At 36.1% G+C, this 20258-nt stretch overlaps 1 protein-coding gene across 1 annotated transcript in view; it reads left to right on the top strand.

Annotated features, from left to right (window-relative positions):
* The window catches only part of PARPBP (PARP1 binding protein), a 54937-nt gene that overhangs the window by 13589 nt on the left and 21090 nt on the right, over nucleotides 1-20258 (top strand). The window contains exons 4-6 of the mRNA XM_019651868.1: nucleotides 3652-3759; nucleotides 9821-9991; nucleotides 11072-11226. Coding sequence (XP_019507413.1) covers nucleotides 3652-3759; nucleotides 9821-9991; nucleotides 11072-11226 — 434 coding nt within the window. The remainder of the gene's footprint in view (nucleotides 1-3651; nucleotides 3760-9820; nucleotides 9992-11071; nucleotides 11227-20258) is intronic.

The raw sequence follows: 20258 nt of genomic DNA, 5'->3' as shown, positions 1-20258 counted from the left end.
ATTCTTCCCTAGTTATATTTTATTTGCTTGCTTATAGAGATAATTTTTTATTGCTTTTCACATAGTTGATTTAGAGAGGCTAATCTATTGGGTCGTTGGAAAAGTCATGACACATGTTTGCAACAGATGGCACTAGTTCATTTTTGGAAATACTAGAGTCATTCGCATCTTTGTTATTGCTATGCATTTGACAGCTGACAGTTCTAGTTTCATTCTAAAAAAAAAATTGAGCGATTTGGTTGAGTTTTGCAGATTTTACAAGTTGAAGATGGAAGACCAAACTGTGCATTTTTGCCATATTTTACTGTTTTACTTCCATAAAGGGAAGAACGCACGTCAAGCTTATGAAAAGTTGCATAAAGTTTACGGTGACAATGCTCTCCAAGAACGTCAGTGCCAACGATGGTTCATGAAATTCCGTGCTGGTGATTTTGATCTCAACAACGCCCCTTGGTCAGGGAGGCCCACCGAGGTTGATGACGACAAAATAAAGGCATTGATCAAGTCAAACCCACGTTACATGACACGAGAGATTGCAGAAACATTGAACATCCATCATTCAAGCGTTCAGGACCACCTGAAGAAGCTGGGATACGTAAGCAAGCTCGATATTTGGGTTCCACATGAACTCAAAGAAATTCATTTGACAGTGCGTGTAAACATCTGCAATATGCATGAGGAAAACGATCCTTTTTTGAAGAGACTGATAACTGGTGATGAGAAGTGGATTGTTTACAACAATGTGGTGTGCAAATGGTCTTGGTCCCGACGTGATAATTCCTCTCAAACGACATCGAAAGCAGACATTCATCAGAGGAAGATTATGCTCTCAGTGTGGTGGGATTTTAAAGGTGTCATGTTTTTCGAGCTCCTGCCAAAGAACCAAACAATCAATTCGAATGTGTACTGTTGGCAATTGGACAGTTAGAATGAATCCATCATCCAGAAACGTCCAGAGCTTGTTCATTGTAAAGGAATTGTGTTCCATTGCGACAATGCGAGACCACACACAAGTTGGATCACCTGTCAAAAATGATTGGAGCTTGGATGGGATGTGTTGCCACACCCACCATACTCGCCTGACCTTGCACCATCAGACTTCCCACTTGTTTCGTTCTCTTCCAAACTCCTTGCATGGTATAACGTTCAATTCAGATGAGGCTGTAAATCAGCACCTTGTTCAGTTTTTCGCAAATAAAGACAGGTCCTTCTATGAATGAGGAATTATGAAGCTCATTGAAAGATGGCAAAAGTTATCAAATAAAAAGCGCAATATATCATTGATTGATGTTTGTTCTTTATATAAATAAATGATCCTTGAAAAACATAGACAAAATACGTCATGACTTTTCCGACAACCCAATAACATAAGTATTGGATTGTAGAACCAACCAAGAAGATCTTCTGATAAGCCAATGAAAGTATAATGTGCCTGCGGTCTTTGGGCACATTATTTTAGATGTCCCTTTTGCCCCTGTCTGAGTCCTCTAATAAGTCTGTTCACTTAAACGAGCCAATTTATAGTATGAGATATATTATATAGTGGTCCACATTTGCGGGAGCTCTGTGTCTCCACATACCAACATGTCTCCTGCACAACATCAGGAATGAAGTGGACGCTGCTGAAATGGTATTATATGAAGTAGAACATTTGCTGTATTTAAACCCAGGAAGACTAATAACGTGATCCCCGATACTTACTTTTGCTCTAGGGAAATTTCCAGTGAGGGAAAAGTGAGCAGGAAAATATATCCCTAGGTTAAGTTCTCAAGAATTTGCTCAATATAATCCTAATTTAAGCTAACAATGTCTTTAAAGATGTATATCAGAAAATTCCAAACAGTTCCGATTTTCAGGATCCTGAAATTCCATAATCCTGATAAGGTTTCTTTGTTTCTTATTTATTGTCACCTAAATAAGGGAGGAATTATGAGGAATTAAGGTAAAGGTAAGACAGGGACGTTCTGGGAACGTGATAATTTCTTCTTTATTTCCTATTATTCTTTATAATTCCTCTCCTGAGGAACGTGGCTGCATGGCCATAGCATCTGGGAGGATGTAACGCCTTGGATTATAATGAGTCTTAGGGCATTGGTACAAAGCATGGCTTCTCATGAACTGGCCAGTTATCAGAAGGACATCAGAGACCTGGCCTGAGGAGCAGAAGTGGTAGATGCTCTGAAGAGCTTAGCAGCCATCAAAGACCTGTGGACTTTCTGGGGGCTTCTCAAGAAGCCAACAAGGAGCTGAATGGATGGCTTACTGTTAGTGGGGCTTGAGAGGCCATGGAAGACTTTTCCTCAGCCTAAGCAGGTGACTGGCAGCTTGTTTCTTTCTCCACTGCTGCTCCATAAGGAGTAGAGACCATTTCAACTTGCATAACTTGTAGAACTGCCATCACTTAAGGTCCCTCAACAGTCAGAGCTGAGCCCCAAAAAGCCAATGAATAAAAAGCAACAGCTGCTTGAGTTCCAGCAGCCAGGGAAAGACAAGTCAGCTGAGAACACACATGCCCAACGAAATAGAGCCGCTAGAGGGGAATGACAACAACAAATAAATACTCAAGAAACGTTAAGGGTACATCTAAACATAAGACTTTCTAGATGTTAAAAAAAAAAAAGAAGAGGAAGAAAAAGTTTTCCTAATGCAACAGGTAAGTTCAGACCCAAATTAGTATCCTGAAAGTCAAGTACAATAAATATTGAAAGCACAGAGAAAAAAATATGAAGAAATCATGAGGGAAAAGTTAAACTTGGAGTTTAGATCTAAAGGATTTAACGTGCAAATGATAGGAGCCTCAGAAGGAGAAAAATGAACAGATACTAAGTGTCATTTACCAGCCAAATTAAAGGAGGGATTTGTGAGGATGTGCAAAGATTTAAGTTATCTTCATACTTCATGTGAAGAATTTACCTTTCCAAAGACCATGATAACTAAACAGAGGAACTGAAACAGATATTTATCTAGGAGAAGATGGTTGTGATAGTAAAACTTGGAGTGTGTGTGTGTGTGTGTGTGTGTGTGTGTGTGTAATAATACCAGTAGGAATTAATCATATAAATGAGAAGTAAAAAGAAACAAACAAAAAAGACTACGGGGAATTCTGTCAGATTAAGAATCTAAAGAAACATAAAACCTATTTTGGGCACAAATAAAGAAATTTGAATAGGGAAGATAGCAAATGATATTATGGAATACTTAATACTTTCCATAGCATGGCAACGTAATAGCAAATATCAGTTTATAAAATATTTTTTCATGGAAACTATTTTGTGTGAAATATTGTGCTGCTTATGATACTAAGTTTACTTATGTATATTCCAAAATGAAGCATTTATTCTGGGAGTTAGGTAAGACTTTCTTTTGTCTTTAATTTTCTTCTTCCATAAAAATAAAAGGCTCAGATTCAATTTCTAAGGTCCTCTTTTAACTCTAAACTTTGTAAAACTCTATGAGTACAGGTGCCATTGGAAACAGATTGAAGCATTTTGTTAGGAAGTTTAAGTCCATGTCTATACATTGTTGACTGCCAACAAAAGTTGCATAGTACTTTGTATACTGGAACATCAGTGACACTGAGTAGAGCTAGGTGTGAAATAGTTTTTAGCGTTGGCATAGCGTTTTATTAGTAATATTCTGTATTTCCTACAGAGTCAACTACGGGATTTTCTGTCTGGCAGACAATATTCAGTAGATGATGAAGCTGATCTTTATGCACCGACATCACCAATGAGTAAACACAACCAGGATAATGAAAAGGTAATGATAAATCGTGAGTAAATGAAAGCAGGGTATGATCCCCTTCAAATCACTATGAATATGAGTGAACATTAGTTATTTTTTTAAAATTTAAAACAATTTTTAATTTGTTTAAATAAAAACGATTTATGAAGAGTAATGCATTAGAAACTGGCAAGAACATGATAATAATCAGTTACTTATGTTTTGGGGCCAAAGTAACAGGCACTGTGCAAAATAGGTATCACTCTAAGTATCAGAAAAGTAGCTGAAAGTTCAGCTTGCTTTGTATGGTATCCCTTGGTAACTGGGGAATTGCTTCTAGGACCTTCCTGGGATACCAAAAATCCACGGATGCTAAGTCCTTTACATAAAATGATGTAGTATTTGCAAATAACCTACACACATCCTCCTGTATACTTTAAATCATCTTTAGGTTACTTATAATCCCTAATGTAAATATTATGTAAATAGTTGTTATACTTTTTTGTTTGGGAATAGTGACAAGAAAAAGATACATACATGTTTGGTACAGATGCAGTCATCATAGGCCTAACTACACAGTACACATCAGCAACAATGTAACGTTTTTTTGTTTTCAAATATTTTTTATTCTTGGTTGGTTGAATCTGCAGATGTGGAGAGCTGACTGGATTTGGTAAACTTCACAGTTACTGTTTTATATGGTTGCTTCTTGGGAAGATACGTACAATTGGAAAATCTGTTCCGTACCCTTTGCAGTAGAATAATGGATGCATCCTGAGTTGAGATAACAGGGTTTGTTGTGCAAACAAACCACTGAAAAGCAGTGCCAAGTACAGGTTTGGTCTAATATTATTTACCTTCAGCTGCTAATGCTCGGTACCTAATTAATTATAGTAACCCCTCACTAACCATAGAAGTTATGTTTATGAAAGTTTCTATGGTTAATGAAAGTTAATAGTATTGGAAAAAGCAGTAAAATTACATTCAACATATCTAAAAATATGGTATATAAAAGGTCTAGAATATGCCCACTTCCAAATCCACTGTTCCAGTAAGTTAACACATTTGATGAATCGCCTTCTTCACTTTTCAGGAAACACTGCTAAGGCAGATTCTCCCATAGGTCCTATGCTATACAGATAGCACTTTTAAAATATATATTTTATCACTTTTCTCAAATAAATACCTGTATACCCACTTCCTAGACTTAATAATGTGCTTATATCTACATCTGATATTTTTTTCTGTTCTATTTAAAAGTTAAGTTGCTTACATCATGACATTTAATCCCTAAAATTCTTCAGCGTATCATTTTCTGAAAATAAGGGCATAAGCACAGTACCATTATCATATATAAGAAAACTTAAGTATTCCGTATCATTTGCTATCTTCCCTGTTCACATTATTTGTGCCCAAAATGGGTTTTATGTTTCTTTAGATTCTTAATCTAACAGAATTCCCCTCAGTCTTTTTTTTTTGTTTCTTTTTACTTCTCACTTATCTGATTAATTCCTACTTGTATTATTTAACTTGTTTCTCTATTTCCAATAAATTGGAAGTTGCATCTAAAAGCTTGCTTAGGGCTGGCTGAGTGGTGCGTTGGTTAAGAATTGGCTTGGGACACTATCTCTGAGCAGCAGGGCCCTGGTTCAGATCCCACATGGGGCCAGTGATGCTGTGCCCTCTACAGCTAAGATGGTGAACAACAACTCAACCTGGAGCTGGGCTGCCAAGAGTCGCCAGCGATGGCGCAGGCTGGAGCCCCTGCTGCAGTGGGTTGCCATAAGCTACCGTGAGTGGCTGGCAGCCAGTGTGAGCTGCCAAGAGCTGCCGTGAGCAGCCATCCAGTGGCAGGCGACCGATCTGCCTCACCTGGGAAGAGTGCAATGATAATACCAACATGGGTCAGTGAAGCGATGTCCTCAACAACTAGACTGAAGAACAAAAGAACAGCAAATTGTCTGTTCTCCTTCCCCCATTCCCCTGCACTGTTCCCCTCCCTCAATTCCCCAATAAAATCGTTAAAAAAAAAAAAAGAACCAAGGGAGTTCAATGCCATTTTAAATAAATAAATAAAATTAAAGCTTGCTTAGATTGAGGTTTAACATTTCTGAACAAATACTTCATATCTGATGCTGAGTATTTAATTTTGTATCACATCAGGAGACACAAACTCAAATTGCCTCAAATTGTCAGGTCTCTCCAGTATAAAGGTGTGGCTTTACCTTTCCTGTCAGCGAGGATCTGTGGGGTGACACTTTGACACTGTAAATTTCTTATTTCCCAACAACCTATCACCCAGTGGTTTTAAGCATGGGTGGCTGGTGCTTGTGTGAATCAGTGATGACTTTAGAGTTTTCAGAATGGTGAATTTTTAACTGTCATGACTTTCATTAATTAGCTATCATTTCTCAATAAATAAGAGCTTTCTTATCCACTGGAATGAAGTACAGTTCGCTAGAAATGGCAGGGTCACTAATTAATTCTTTCTCTTTAATTTCTAGTTTAAGAGTTGGTATAATATTTATAATATAGAGACATATTAGATATTTTTAAAATTGATCTTCCTCCTTTTTTATGTTTGTATATATTGTTATGGGCTCATGGAGTTTTGTTTATTTAGAGTTTTAAAATCAATTATACTCATTAATCTTTGATGCTAAAATAGAGGGGTCCCTTCAAGCTGACTTCTGTGTCTTTTTTACATGCCCTATTAGACTTTTGAGCACTTCCTCCTTTTCTGGTACAAGAAAATATCCCAAGCACACCTTTGAATGTTTCCTGCTCAGATTTGTGATTCTTTTTAGTGATTTGTAACTTTTCTCATGCTCAAAATTAACTTTTCACTTACATTCTCTTTGTTTTCTTCTCCTGCCCCAAATCTTGGCAGAATGCTTACAAAATTACCTGGTCTTTTCCCTGCGGTACTTAAGGAGTACATTCATACATCAAGACATAGATCATTTACAGATCTCTTCTTTTAGATTTGTCTTTCAAGCTCTACAGGGAGCAAACAATAAATGTTATTATGCCTTTTTAATTAAGAGCAATGAACTAATTTGTGCAGGTAAAGTGGCCTAAGCTTTTAGAATTTTGGCTTACAGATATAAAACATTGTCTTAAAAGTATACCCATGAAAAAGGATTATATTATAATATATAGAAACCTGTGGGTCTTTATGGTAAGTATATAGTTTTCTCATTTAAAAAACTGATAGTTTCATTGTGTTAATTCTCTACTCTTTATCTTTTGTCTTCTTGAATTCTATTTTCTAGGAGAATTGTATCTTCTAGTTAGCTGATAGATTGGATTTTATGAGGACTATTAAAGTAGCAGCCATCCCTGCAGCCATTTTTCTGTTACTTGCAGACTTCTAATTTTTCTTTTTACAAAGTATTTTTGGAAGGCCATATATTTTAAAATTCCAAAGTAACTTTTTGGGCTGCAGTCTTGCAAAGATATATTTTTATCACCAAATATACTTACTAATGCCATACCAGACTCTTCAAATAGATGAATGGAATGAATTTGAGAAACAATATTTTTGTTTCCTTATTTTATTTTACTTTTGATTTTCTTTTTCCTAAGGTACTAAACTATTGGTTTAGAAATTCTGAAGTAATGAAGGGAAAAATTAATAAAGTCCCCAAAAGAAAATCATCAGTTAAATAAGAAATTTTACCAGTATATTAGTTCTCATCCAACTTTTTTTTGGTCATTGTTGTGATAATTTATGTGTTGACAAAGAAAGTAAAAAATACCTGTGTAAATTGTTAATCTTCTTAATTTAGAAAAACTGACTTCAATATTGAGATTGAATATCTATGCTTTAGTCATAAGGGATAGGAAAAAAAATTTGGAATTGTCCGAAAGCTTAAATAAAATTATTCAACTTCTAAAACATTGCAAATATTTTGTGGTATGGATAGAATCAGTTTATTAAACAAATGAACGGAATGCTATCTTTATTTTTGGTATCTTGGTAAAAGCTTCAATCTTGTGGATTTTTTCAATTTAGGCCCTTACTTCTGGACATCATAACTGTATTTATGTGGAATGCTTTTCCAGAGAGCTTCTTTATAACCCACTTGCAGATACAAGAGCAAGGAAACCATAACTGCCATGTTATCTAACCATAATGATAGGGATAGATTTCCAGTTGCAGCCATGAGTTAAAAGAAACACTCTAAATGTGAGGACTCCAAGATGTTTTTCCCTGATGTTTGCCTAGCATCAGGAGGACACAGTTTGCTAGCCTGAAAGATCTAGTTGTAGATGTGGAAGTTGAAGACCTGGTTTTGTATATAAGGATCAGATATACACATACTGCTAAATACTCATTAATTTGGGACAGCAGAAGCACAGTGAAACTAAACGTAGTTTTATGAAATTAAATGAAGGAAAAGTAAACGTTTCTGATTACACTGTTTCCCTGCCTTGATTTTTGGCACATTGTGTTACTCTCCACAAATGGCAAAGGGATAAAAAAGAAAGATGTTTTAGAAAGCGTTGCACCGGGAGGTTAAAATGGAAATCTTTGTATTATAGATTCCCATGAAGTATTGTGATTTACTGTGAAAGTAAAGATAAAAGGACGTTTGAAATATATGCAGAAAACTATGTTCTACCTTAGTTTATAAAACTTTAGGACAGATCTTAAAGATGATTTTGATTTTGTTGTACCTTAGAGTACTTGTCTTTTTTAAAGCAATGTAATAAAAACATATGAGCACTTATTTGATCTCGCATTAAGTTTTTATTAATAGTTTCAATTTTGAAATATCTAAAAGACCCAACTACATGTATTAATTTTTCTTTCATTCATCATTGAACAATCACTGATTGAGAACCTATCAACAAAAATGGATTGATTTCCTAATGTAATGCCAGTCATTCTTTTCATCCCTAAAGATACATCATTTTCTCTCATGGAACTCATAAAGTAGTAGAAGGTTTAAGAAAATAAACAAAGTATCTGAAAGTATTAAGATCTATGTAGAGAATTATAATTGGCTGATATGCAGAGTTACAACAGGGTGATAAGAAAGGGAGTATGTGAATGGCTGGCTGCTTTATTTTGGGAAAATAGGAAGCCTCTCTGCAAAGGTAATAAATGCTAGTATCTTTAATGTTTAAGAAAAAAAAGTTTCATACACTTAATATTTGAACTTCTTTTCATTAATCAAATTATATTTCAAGTTCATAGTTAAAGTAACCTTTTCCTGTCTAATGAGGATTTTTTTTAAAAAATTGACCCTGTTTCAAGGACTGTTTTTCACATGGAATTTAAATAATTCAAAAGTATTTTATCTTTAAAAGTGCTTTTAAGATGTATATGCACTTGAGACTTCCTTAATGATTACCTAAGAGACTTCCTAATGATTTGTAATTTTTTTAATGCTACCTCTTTAACTCTCTTTCTGCCCTTTATTTGACTGTGAAGGACAAGCACAGTATATATGAAAGAACTGAGGCCCATATTAAGTTCTCTTAAATATTATTTGTCTTGTGCTCTAATGGTCTTTAGCGCTGTTTTAGGCCTGTTAATGTCAACATCAACTATTTGCTTAGGATTTGGTTGACTCTCTTCATTCTGATATTTAGTTGCTTATTTGATGTCAAAGTCAGCATCTTAGTAATTCTCCCAACACTTAGCCATTTGATTTCAGCCTTTATGTATATTTCTGTCAGGGGCATAGGTGGAGGACCACGTAGAGGGCAGCTGCCTATGCCCTAGGCTTCAGGGGCCTTCATTATTGTCTGTCCCTTAGTTGAAAATGTATGCAGGGGATTGAGATCAGGCCTCATCAGAAATGCAGACTTTAGATTGTATCTTTTATATTATTTTCTAAGAGCCATTTTCCAATAATTACGATAGTTGGTATTTACTCATAGCTTTTCATTGTGGCAAGTTGGTTTCATGAGCAAGGATATATTAATTATCCAACCCAAACGTAGGGGTTATTTGGCAATTCTTTTCCCCAAAGATCTGAGTGAGATATTGTCATTGAATGATCACAAGTATTTTTACTGCATATAAAAAATTATGGATTTAGAAGAACTTCAATAAATAAAATAACAATATTTTATTGTATAGGTGAAGTTACTAGCAAAGAAAATTATCTACTCATATTTGAACTTGCTAGTGAATTCAAAGAATGACCTGGCGCTGGCTCACACTCTCAATATTCCTGATAGAGGACTTGGAAGAGAAGCCTTCACCGATCTGAAGCGCGCTGCTCGAGAGAAACAGATGTCTCTCTTTTTGGTATGGATATGTTGCATTTTCAAGGTTTTTAAAATAAAGACTCTGAACAGTGGATCCGTGTACCGTAATATAGAATTCTTGTAACTACGATAACGTACCTTTTAAATTGTTATTTTATGTCCTACTTCTGTATTTGAAAATCCATAGCATTTTTATTTTTTACTATCTCCTTCAAATTTAGCAAGGGAGTATTTCTCTAAAGCAGTGTTTTTCTGCTTGTATTCTATAGAGTGCTAGCCAAAGGCAAAAAACCCCTGTTAAATGCTTGAATAAATGTGTCTAAGGGCAAAATGTTTAGAAATAATGTATACCCTTATTGGATATACATAAATTCATGTTTGTATATCAAAAGCTTTGAGAAGTCTGGCCATGAAGAAATCTTCTTAGGTTAACCTTGTTATTTTATCTGTTGTTTCCTAAGTTATTTGACCATGGAACTCTTCATCAATTTATTCAAATTTCGTAGAATTTGTCTTTCTTAGGATACACTTTGGAAAATATTGCTTTAGAATATTTCATCTTTGATGGAGATGCTTTTATATATAGCCATCATATATGTATTTTTATCATTGTTAAGGCAAGGCCTTTTGAACTATACATGATCAAACAATCTTAGGATATGAAACTAGATGGGACTTAGAAATTATTTCGCCTAAATCTGTATTTTACAAATAAAGAAGCTATGGTTTAGAAGAGTTGAATTAATTGCCCAATCTTGAATAAATCAATACAGCTGACACTGAAAACCCTTTTGTTCAATATAACAATTCCAGTAGCCTGTAGTCAATCTCTATAAAAATACATTTATAAACGAATTCTTTATAGTCAGTGGTATACTTCCGTGAACATATTGTGCCCTTAATTCGTCCCCTAACTCGGCTTCTACCTGCATTGCCGTCACCCTTGCTGGCATGAATTCCACATGGCACCTGTTTCTTTGATTATTTGCTCCTGAATCAAAGTATGGTATGAGTCATAAAAGTGCATCACTTTACTTGTATGCCCAGAATTATATAAATATAAAGTAAGTTGTAGTTTTAAATCATTAGATGTAACTAAATCTGTTGTTTTAATTCCTAGGTGGCCACATCATTTATTAGAACAATAGAGCTTGGAGGGAAAGGATATGCACCGTCACCATCCGATCCCTTAAGGACACATGTAAAAGGATTGTCTAATTTTATTAACTTCACTGACAAATTAGATGAGATTCTTGGAGAAATATCAAATCCAAGGTAATGACTTTTCACCAATTACAAATGTGTGTTACTAACCTATCCTTAAAACTTCACAGAATCAGAGGCAGGAATGTAAGAGCTATTGAAACGACCAATCATCAGACCAAACAGTAGGAAGAAGAAACAAAATATCTAGGTGAATAAAATATAATCATGTGACCTGTCCCCCTAAATTTCTGCCTTTCTATGATTCTAAAATTTTTGTCAAAGCCAAAAGACAAGTTCAAATTGAATTTGATTAGAGAAGAGGGTTTACCATTTATCTTTATCTGGAAGAAACAGATATTTTAGGACTGGAAATGGCCTAATAGATACATTCTTGAAACATTTTATTTAGCAGTAAGGGAAACCCAAGTCAAGAATGCGTAAAGAAATTGATGAAGATATTATGAATTCTCAGGTTTTTTTTCATTTTCTTATGCATGAATCTTTGATTCATCTAGAATTTGTGTTTATATGATTGGAAATAAGAGATTTTTTTTAATCTGATAGATTCAGTTACAATATAAGTGTATTGGATGGTGAATAATATTTAGATTAATTTTGGGGGGACAGAAGTAGGTTGTATATGCTAGCAATTGTGATAGATCTGTCAATTTGGTTGGTATGTCATTGCATAGTACTAGTAAAAATAGCTGAGGGCCGGCCGAGTGGCTCAGTTGGTTAAGAGCTCGCTCAAGAGTGTGAGCTCTGAGCAACAGAGCTCGATGAGTTCAATTCCCGGCCCGAGCTGAGCTGCTAACAGCTGCCAACAGGTGGCAGGATGGCTCAGCTAAAAAAAAAAAATGCCTGGAATTTATGGAACACTTATGTGTCAGACATTATACTAAACTCTTTATGGGGATTATCATTTGAGTATTACAACAGCCTTACATGATAGATACCATGTAGGTACCCAGTTAAGAGAGGAAGAAACTGAAGCACTGGGATTAAGTAATTTACCCTCATCACATTATTTTTAAGCAGCAGAGCTAAGATCTGTACTCAACCAGTTCTGACCCTAGAACCCATTCTCTTAATCACTACATCTTTTTTTATGAAATTCTTTTCCATTTCAAGATCTAAGAAAATTTTTTTTCAGGCTTTTATTCTGAATTGTAGCCTTTTATTTTTTTATATGGCTATCCATTACAAGGAAGTAAATTTGGAAGAGGGTTTTGAATATGACTTATAGTCAATATCCCTAACATCTTCTGAACTCCAGGATGATATATATTGGCTTGCCATTTCTTCTGAGATAGCAGAGAAATTAATTATTAAAACTATTTTATTTTTAGTAAAGCGATGTACATATATTTTGTTAAAGTCAAGCGGTACCACAGACCTTAGTAAAAATGCCCAAATATTTTTTGTGTATGTTTGTTTTATATTTACCTCATTTAAATGAATTTTTAGTGCAGCTACTTTTGATTTTCAGTTTTAGACATAATTTGTTAACTTCCTACCATGGAAGATGAGGATTTGCAGCCGACTCATCAACCTCTCGTCCTCTCATCACTCCACCTCCCCCAAGACACAGACACATGCACATACTTCTCTTCTTTCATCCTTCTGATAGAGTTATGTAACAATTTCAGGTTAAATCATTGGTTTATATTATTATGATTCTATAAATATTGCCTATAGCTAAACTATATGATGTACTGTGGTTATACTTCCCTTTTTGACAAATTAGTTTCTTTGTTTGTTTGTTTTTATTTTTTTAGCTGAGCCATCCTGCCACCTGTTGGCAGCTCAGCGGCAGCTCAGCTTGGGCCGGGAATTGAACCGCTGTTGCTCAGAGCTCGCACTCTTGGGCGAGCTCTTAACCAACTGACCACTTGGCCGGCCCTATACTTCCCATTTTTATACAAATTTTTGTTATTTTTGTGTTTTTTTGTAAAGTTAACAATTATCTACTTTTTTCTTTACTTTCTGTATATTTATCATTAATTCTTTTTCGAGCTTGTCAACAAAACTATATAATTTCTTCTTAATATTAGTCATCTGTCCATTCTGATTTTTGCCCTTGAAGACATTCTTTCTGGTGAGTCCTCCATCTTCATTCAATCTGTACTTTTGCTTGCTAGGCCTGTTTCAGAGTGGCAACTGTGAAGCTTTACTGTCACCTCGTGAATTTTCTTTGCCTGTACCTTGTTTTCTGGATCTCATGGCTTTATTTTTAATTGGTAAACCCCTTAGTTTGCTCCAAGAGCTTTCTGAGAAAAAAAATAAATGGGAGGCAAATATCTTTATTCTACTCTCAGGTTTGATTATAGGTGGTTTTACCATGTTTTGTTTTTCTCTCTAAGATTATTATCTTTAATTTTTAAGATTATCTACTTCCTGGGTGATCTTTGTTTTATCTAAGTTGAGTATTTTTGTTTGTTTTGGCCGCTTTCATGTTAGAGGTGTTCCTAAAATGGATGGTGATTCTGAACTGTCCTCTCATATTTAAGAATGAGGCCCTTCTAAAGCTGATTAACAGCTCTGTACAGTGGTCTTCATTATAGCTTGCTAGTCCGTGTCTCTTTTGTTGGAGATTCCAAATGTCAGTAACTGTAGGTTTTTTCTTTGGCTCTTGCCCAAAATGTCTACAGAGGAGGCGTCCTTTAGTCTCTTTGTGAAAGCTTTACATCTGGCTAGCAATATTCTGGGATTTGAGGCCGAGTAGGTTGATGCTGAGTCTTCCAGTTCAGCCTGTAGACTTTTACTTAATCCCTCTTTTCCAGTCCTTGTGCCCCTAGGCCTGGAGCCTCTCCAGCTCAGTTTCTTCAGATCATCCTGCTTTCCACGCTGAGGTGAGAGGAGGGCACCAGCCTAACTGGGCAGAAGAGGAAAGGAGGTTTAGGGGTCTGTGTTTGTTGTGTAGACTTTCAACCAACCTTATCTGCAACCCCACCTTGACCATTGTGTTCACCATGGCTGTCCGTTCCTGAAACTGTCAGAGGCTGCTGCTTGTTGGTTTCTCTTTTAGCTGTTACTTAGTTTTTAGTTTTCTCTGTTCCGGGTCATCCGTTGCCACTTGTCCATCTGCTTTTCATCTTTCCATACTTTCCGGATATGTCTCTGCCATCATTGGCTATTGTCTACTCTCCCGCTCTCTTTTTCTTGATGGATTTAAAAAGCTTTCATGCTTTTTGACATTTTAATGGGGTTTTGGGAGGGAGCAGATATAAATGCATATATTCAATCCAAGGTAATTTGTTATAATTACATTCCGTTTGGAGAAATTTCTGGGTGGGGTAAGTTACCAAGAAGGAAGAAGTGTATTTGTTTTTTTGCTCAGAGCTTGCACTCTTTTTTTTTTTTTTTTCTAATTGGGGAATTGGGGGGATGGGAACAGTGCTGGGGAATTGGGGAAGGGGAACAGACAAGTTACTGTCATTTTGTTCTTCAGTCTAGTTGTGGAGGACGTTGCTTCACTGGCCCAAGTTGGCACCATCATTGCGCTCTTCCCGGGCGAGGCAAATCAGTTGCTGGCTTCTGGACGGCCGCTCACTGTGGCTGCTGGCTGCTCACGCTGGCTGCTGGCTACACACGGTAGCCCATGGCAGCCCACTGCAGCAGGGGCTGCAGCCTACGCCGTCGCCGGCGACTCACGGCAGCCCAGCTCCAGGTTGAGCTGTTGTTCAGCATCTTAGCTGTGGAGGGCAGTGTCACTGGCCCTCATATGTGGGATCCGAACCGGGGCCCTCAGGCGTCCCAAGCCAGTTCTTAACCATCGCGCCACTCGGCCAGCCGGAAGAAGTGTATTTGTACACGTACATTTGTACAACAGGGTAGAAGTGCATTTTGGAGGCATCTAAAGTGAGACAATAGACTTAAATTCTTCATTTAAATTCTTAAATTCTTCAGTAACTTAGCAGCCAGTTACTTTGGATATTTTATCTGGTTATAATGCATAATCCCTCTATGTTCTAAGGAAGACACTGAAAAAGTGGGTGTGTAAATAATAGGTATATTCAAGTGGGTGTCTAGTCACCTGAGAAATGTTTATTTTCTTCTTTAGGATGCTTTGTTTTTTAATGTATATTAAGCACATATTCATTTCATAACTTTAAAAAATAAAGTTATTAAAACCTAAAAACATATATCTTACCCATGCAACAATAGAAGGATGTACAGAGGAAAGGACAATTGACCTAGGCTTTGGGAGTCGGGGATAAGAGTGTCAGGAATGCTTACCTGTATGGTTGTTGACAGTTGAGCTTAATCTTGAAGGATGAACTTGAAGGAGTTATCCAGCTAGGGAGAATGGGGGTGAAAGGAAGCCCAGATGGGGAGAGGGGAGCATATTTTCTACAGTGGGCACAATATGGGTAACCTGTTGGAACATCGTTTCATTGGTTTTCATTTTTTCTTATAGTTTCAGCTTCCTCTTCTAAAGTATTTTAGCCATAGTCTACAAAGCTTTTAAGGAAAAAACAACAACAAACAAACCATCTTTTCAAACCATCATCTTTTTCAGTTCCTTCTTCTATTATAACTCAAATTCTTGAAAAAAAAATACTGTTCTTTACTCCACTTCCTCATTTCTAATTATTTGTTACATATTTCTCACTAGGCTGTAAACTCTATGAGGGCTTTATGGGTTTTCTTCATTACTGTTCCCTAGCCCAAGCACAGTTTCTGGCAGAGTAAGACACCCAGTATTTAGTAACTTGTATGTACTTAGATGATTCACAGTCATTCACTTTTCCACTCCATTGAAGCCATTTTGCCAAAGATCGCTTATGATCTTCAAGTTGTAGCCTTTCGTCTCTTTTGAGTCCTCAGATTTGATCATTTCCTCTCTTAGAACTCTTTTCCCCATAATTTCTGAGATTTCATTCTCTTATTTTCCACCTACCTTTCTGACTGCATAGATGCAAATTCTAAGTCTATATTTCAGTGAAATTCAAACCTGAATTTCAAAAATGTATCTTTAACTACCTAGAGGTTGTTACCTCAAAGGCAACTCAAACTTAACATGTTCCTAATTAAATCTTCATTTTTCCCTGAAAACCTACTCTTCCTCAAATGCCCAGCTTAATGAAACCTCTCTCCCTGCCGTCACCCAAGCAAAAACCTGGAACATGTCTTAAACTCTTTTTCTCCCTTCTCTATCCCTTCAGTCACCAGCATCCATCAATTCTTCTTACTTTAACATTTTTGATATTCTTTCTCATCTTTATTTCTATAGCTACTATCTTATTTCCATTCTTTATACTGTCTCTTTTCAGATTTTCGTCTTTTCTTGCCTGGGTTTTTTCACTTATTTTTGAGTTGTTCATTCGGCCTCTGGTCTGAAATTGCCCCATCCTGTTGTCCTCACTGCTGCCAGTAATCTTTCTAAAACAGCAAGTGTTACTTCCATGATTAAAACTCTTCAAAGATTTTATCTTAGGTACAGGATAAAACTCAGTATGATAGCTGATATACATACGAATTCTATGTGCTCTGACTCCTGCCTGTATCTCACTCTGGCCTCTGTCTCTCCACCTTAAAACTTAGAGATAAAAATGTATTTAACTTTTGTAACTGAGAATAAATTTGTACTACTTGTCTTATAATAGGGTGATGGTAATAGGGAGTCACAATAATCTTTGAGTCCAAAGAAGGGTGCGGACTAGATAGACAGGGAAGAAATCAAAGAATCGGGGCTCACACTTACCTCCCACCCGCCAGATTGTCATTGGACCATTTTAGCTATAGTTTGGCTGCATTTCTACCCTTTGCCAGTAGGTGCCACCATAAAATGCATACTATACTTTTATCTGAAAAATGTCTTCAATGAGAGGTTTCAGGTTACACAAATTAGTTAGTTCCCTGTTGTTCCAATGTTTCAAATTCTGTATTTCAAGTGTATTGCACCACAACTTTTTAAAAAGATATTTATAAAAAAATATAGCTAACATGCATTATATCAGTTTCAGGGGTACACCATAGTTATTCAACATTTATATACCTAAAGAAGCGATCACCATGATAAGTCCAGCAACCATCTGACACCGTACCGTGCTGCCACAATATTATTGACTATATTCCCCATGTTGTACATTATATACCTGTGACTTATTTGTTTTATGCCTGGAAATTTGGACCTCTTATTCCACTTCACCTTCTCCCCCTTTTTAATTTATCAATTACAGCTGACATTCAATATTATTTTATATTAATTTCAGGTGTACAGCATAGTGGTTAAACATTTGTATAATTTAAGAAATGATCCCCCTGACTAGCTTGGTACCCACCTGGCACTATACAGAGTTATTAGCATATTATTGACTGTATGCACAACACATTTTTAATGACACACCTGCATTATATTGGGTTGTTAGAAAAGTCATGATGCATTTTCGAAACGAAAAACAGAAAAAATACGTCATGACTTTTCCGACAACCCAATACATATTGGACTAAATATTATACATTTATAGAATATTAAATCTGATTGAAATTATCCATTCCAAAATCCTAATGTTACATTTTGTCATTTAAAAACATTTCAGAAATGTTTTTGATACATTTTTATGTAGCACCTTTAATCACGTTTAATTATTAGAGATAGAATTTATTTTAGCAAATAGTTATCAAATTCAGGAAAATGGGTGGGAAAAGCCAGTCACAATGTATATAGTAAAGGTAGTTGGTAATTTATTAAAGTATTGCCAATTATTTGTATTATTGCTTACTGTTTTCTTTCAGTCACTATGTTTTGATACAAGCTTAGGGATTTAATTGTGCTTTTTTCTCACTAGTCTCATTTTTCTCTTTCTGCTATAGGGCTCTCATGTGATGCATTTCGTAGTTAGAAGTTGCAGTTTACCTTTCTCACCTAAATTCTTCTATTAATGTTTATCCAGAATAGTCATAATGTGTCTTCTAGGAATCCTTCCTGAATACCTCCGTCTTCCCTTACCTTCCCACTCAAATTCCTCTATACCTTCAGTACCTCATTGTATCATATGGTAAATTGTGACCTCTTAAAGAGAAAGGTCGGTTTCATTTTGTATTACCAGGGCCTAGCACAAACGTCCTGGTATAATCTGAGTTAAAACTTCAGGAGTTTCTAAGATTTAGAAGCAAGTGTTTGAATTAGCCACTCTGTTGCTGAGCAGATATTTGAAGAGTTAATGGTTGCCGAGTACATAGTGAATGTATAGCAACAGACTAGTCATAACAGTGGTGCTTGGGTTCAAAATATTGACCTTGACCAGTCTGAAACACAAGTCTTACCAATATTTCTCTAAATAAAATATAATCATTGAATTATATCTTTAAAATTTAGCATATTTGTTCTTGTGGAAGGAGTGAGGAAAGGGAGGCAAAGGTGACTTTTACCTAATATCATTTAAAGCTTTTTTGGGGGATGAGAGGGGTTCTTGTAATTGACGAAGAGACTCTCATTTTATTATCCTTTAGAATCTTTTCCAGAACTCTCCTCATTAAAGGTTCATTCCCAGAAAAAGCACATAATGTTAATTGTGGTTTCACTTTGGCTACATTTCATCCAATTACTTTCTGTGCTTTTAATTGAAAATTAAGAAAACACTAACTGAAAAAGCAAGTGCCTGTATACATAAAAGAATTCTTAGAGTCTGTCAGGCTTCTGATTGTGGCTAAATGGCAGATGAGGCCTGCCATGCCTAGCTTGCCCTTCCATGGACAATCGTTCATAGTGCTGGATGACATAGTTCTAAAATGCTTCTTAAATGCACTGATGAACAGGAAAATGTAATGAAAATACAGTCCGAAAACTAGAGGAAGGAAGAAAGCCAGAAAGGGAAGTCAAGAAGGGAAGCCAGCTTTTATTTTGAGAGTGTTTGCTGAATTTGATGATTTGGAGAGTCTGTTCTTACAGCCACCAAAGTCTGAGGGGACAGAGGACCAAACCCAAGGACTTCCCAAGGTCAGGAGTCTATTAGTACATACCCACCCTACACAGCTATTCCTTCAGTGTAAAATGAACTAAGAAGAAGGGCTTTAACCTGATAAAGGGTTTCTGTGAAAACCTACTTAATGAGAAGATGTTTTAGCATTCTATTTAAGATTTTGAACAAGCCAAGAGTTCCTGCTCTAATAATTTCTTTTCAATGTAGTATTAGATGTCTAATTCACTGTAGTAAGGCTAGAAAAATAGCTATAACACCTGAAGAGGAAGAAGTACAACTCTAACTGATGATGGTATGATTAAATATGTAGAAAACTCCAAGAATCAAAAGAAAAATGATTAAAATTAATAGTAGATTTCATCATCATTGCTGGGCACAATGTCCATAAACAAGAAGCAATTGTATTTCTATACCAAATAGAAGATGTTAAGAAAAATAGCTTTACAAATGTAAAATACATAGAATAAATCTATTAAAAGCCATAGTAACTCCTTCCCCCTTGGAAAGCTTAGATGCAGTTTGGAAGTCTCTGGGGTCCCTCTCCCATCCAGGGCTTAGCGTCCTGATTATGGTGCTACTAGAGATTTTTGTCCTCAGGAAAGCCCCATTCATCCTGCTTGCCTACCACTCACGGCTTCTAACTTTCCATTCCAGCTCTTGTTTGTTCCTTTCTTGGGGAGAGATTGGGTGGTACTTGGAGATTTCCCCCAATTCCTGCCAAGCTCAGTAAGATGTTCCCCCAGAGTGTCTGTTCTGCTGCATTGTAAGTGGAACCCCCCTAAGTGCTTTTGTATTGCAAATAATAATAATAATAATACTATGGATAATAGTGAAATATATTTCTTTAGTCTTAACTACTAAGAACTTCAGATTGTTGAGTGAGATAGTGGTCATTTATTCAACAAGCATATTACTCATTCCTTATGTGTGATATGAAGATTATCACAGAAGAACGGCTAATATGAAGATTAGTAAAATAGGCTTCCTTTCTCAAGGAGCTAATTTGTTCTTTCCCAAGCTTGTCTGGTCATGAGGATCATCTGTGGTACTTCTAAAGCAATGCAACCCTTCAATGTCCGTCTCTGAAGATTGTGATTCAAATAGGGTGGGGTCTGGAGTTGGTCTTTTAAACAAATGCTGAAGATGATTCTGATGGCCAGGCGAACGCGGGAG

Source organism: Hipposideros armiger, unplaced genomic scaffold (genome assembly GCF_001890085.2).
Source record: "Hipposideros armiger isolate ML-2016 unplaced genomic scaffold, ASM189008v1 scaffold_168, whole genome shotgun sequence".
In the NCBI taxonomy this organism is placed as follows: Eukaryota; Metazoa; Chordata; class Mammalia; order Chiroptera; family Hipposideridae; genus Hipposideros; species Hipposideros armiger.
The sequence above is the reverse complement of the archived record's forward strand: the minus strand, read 5'-3'. Positions and strand labels throughout refer to the sequence as shown.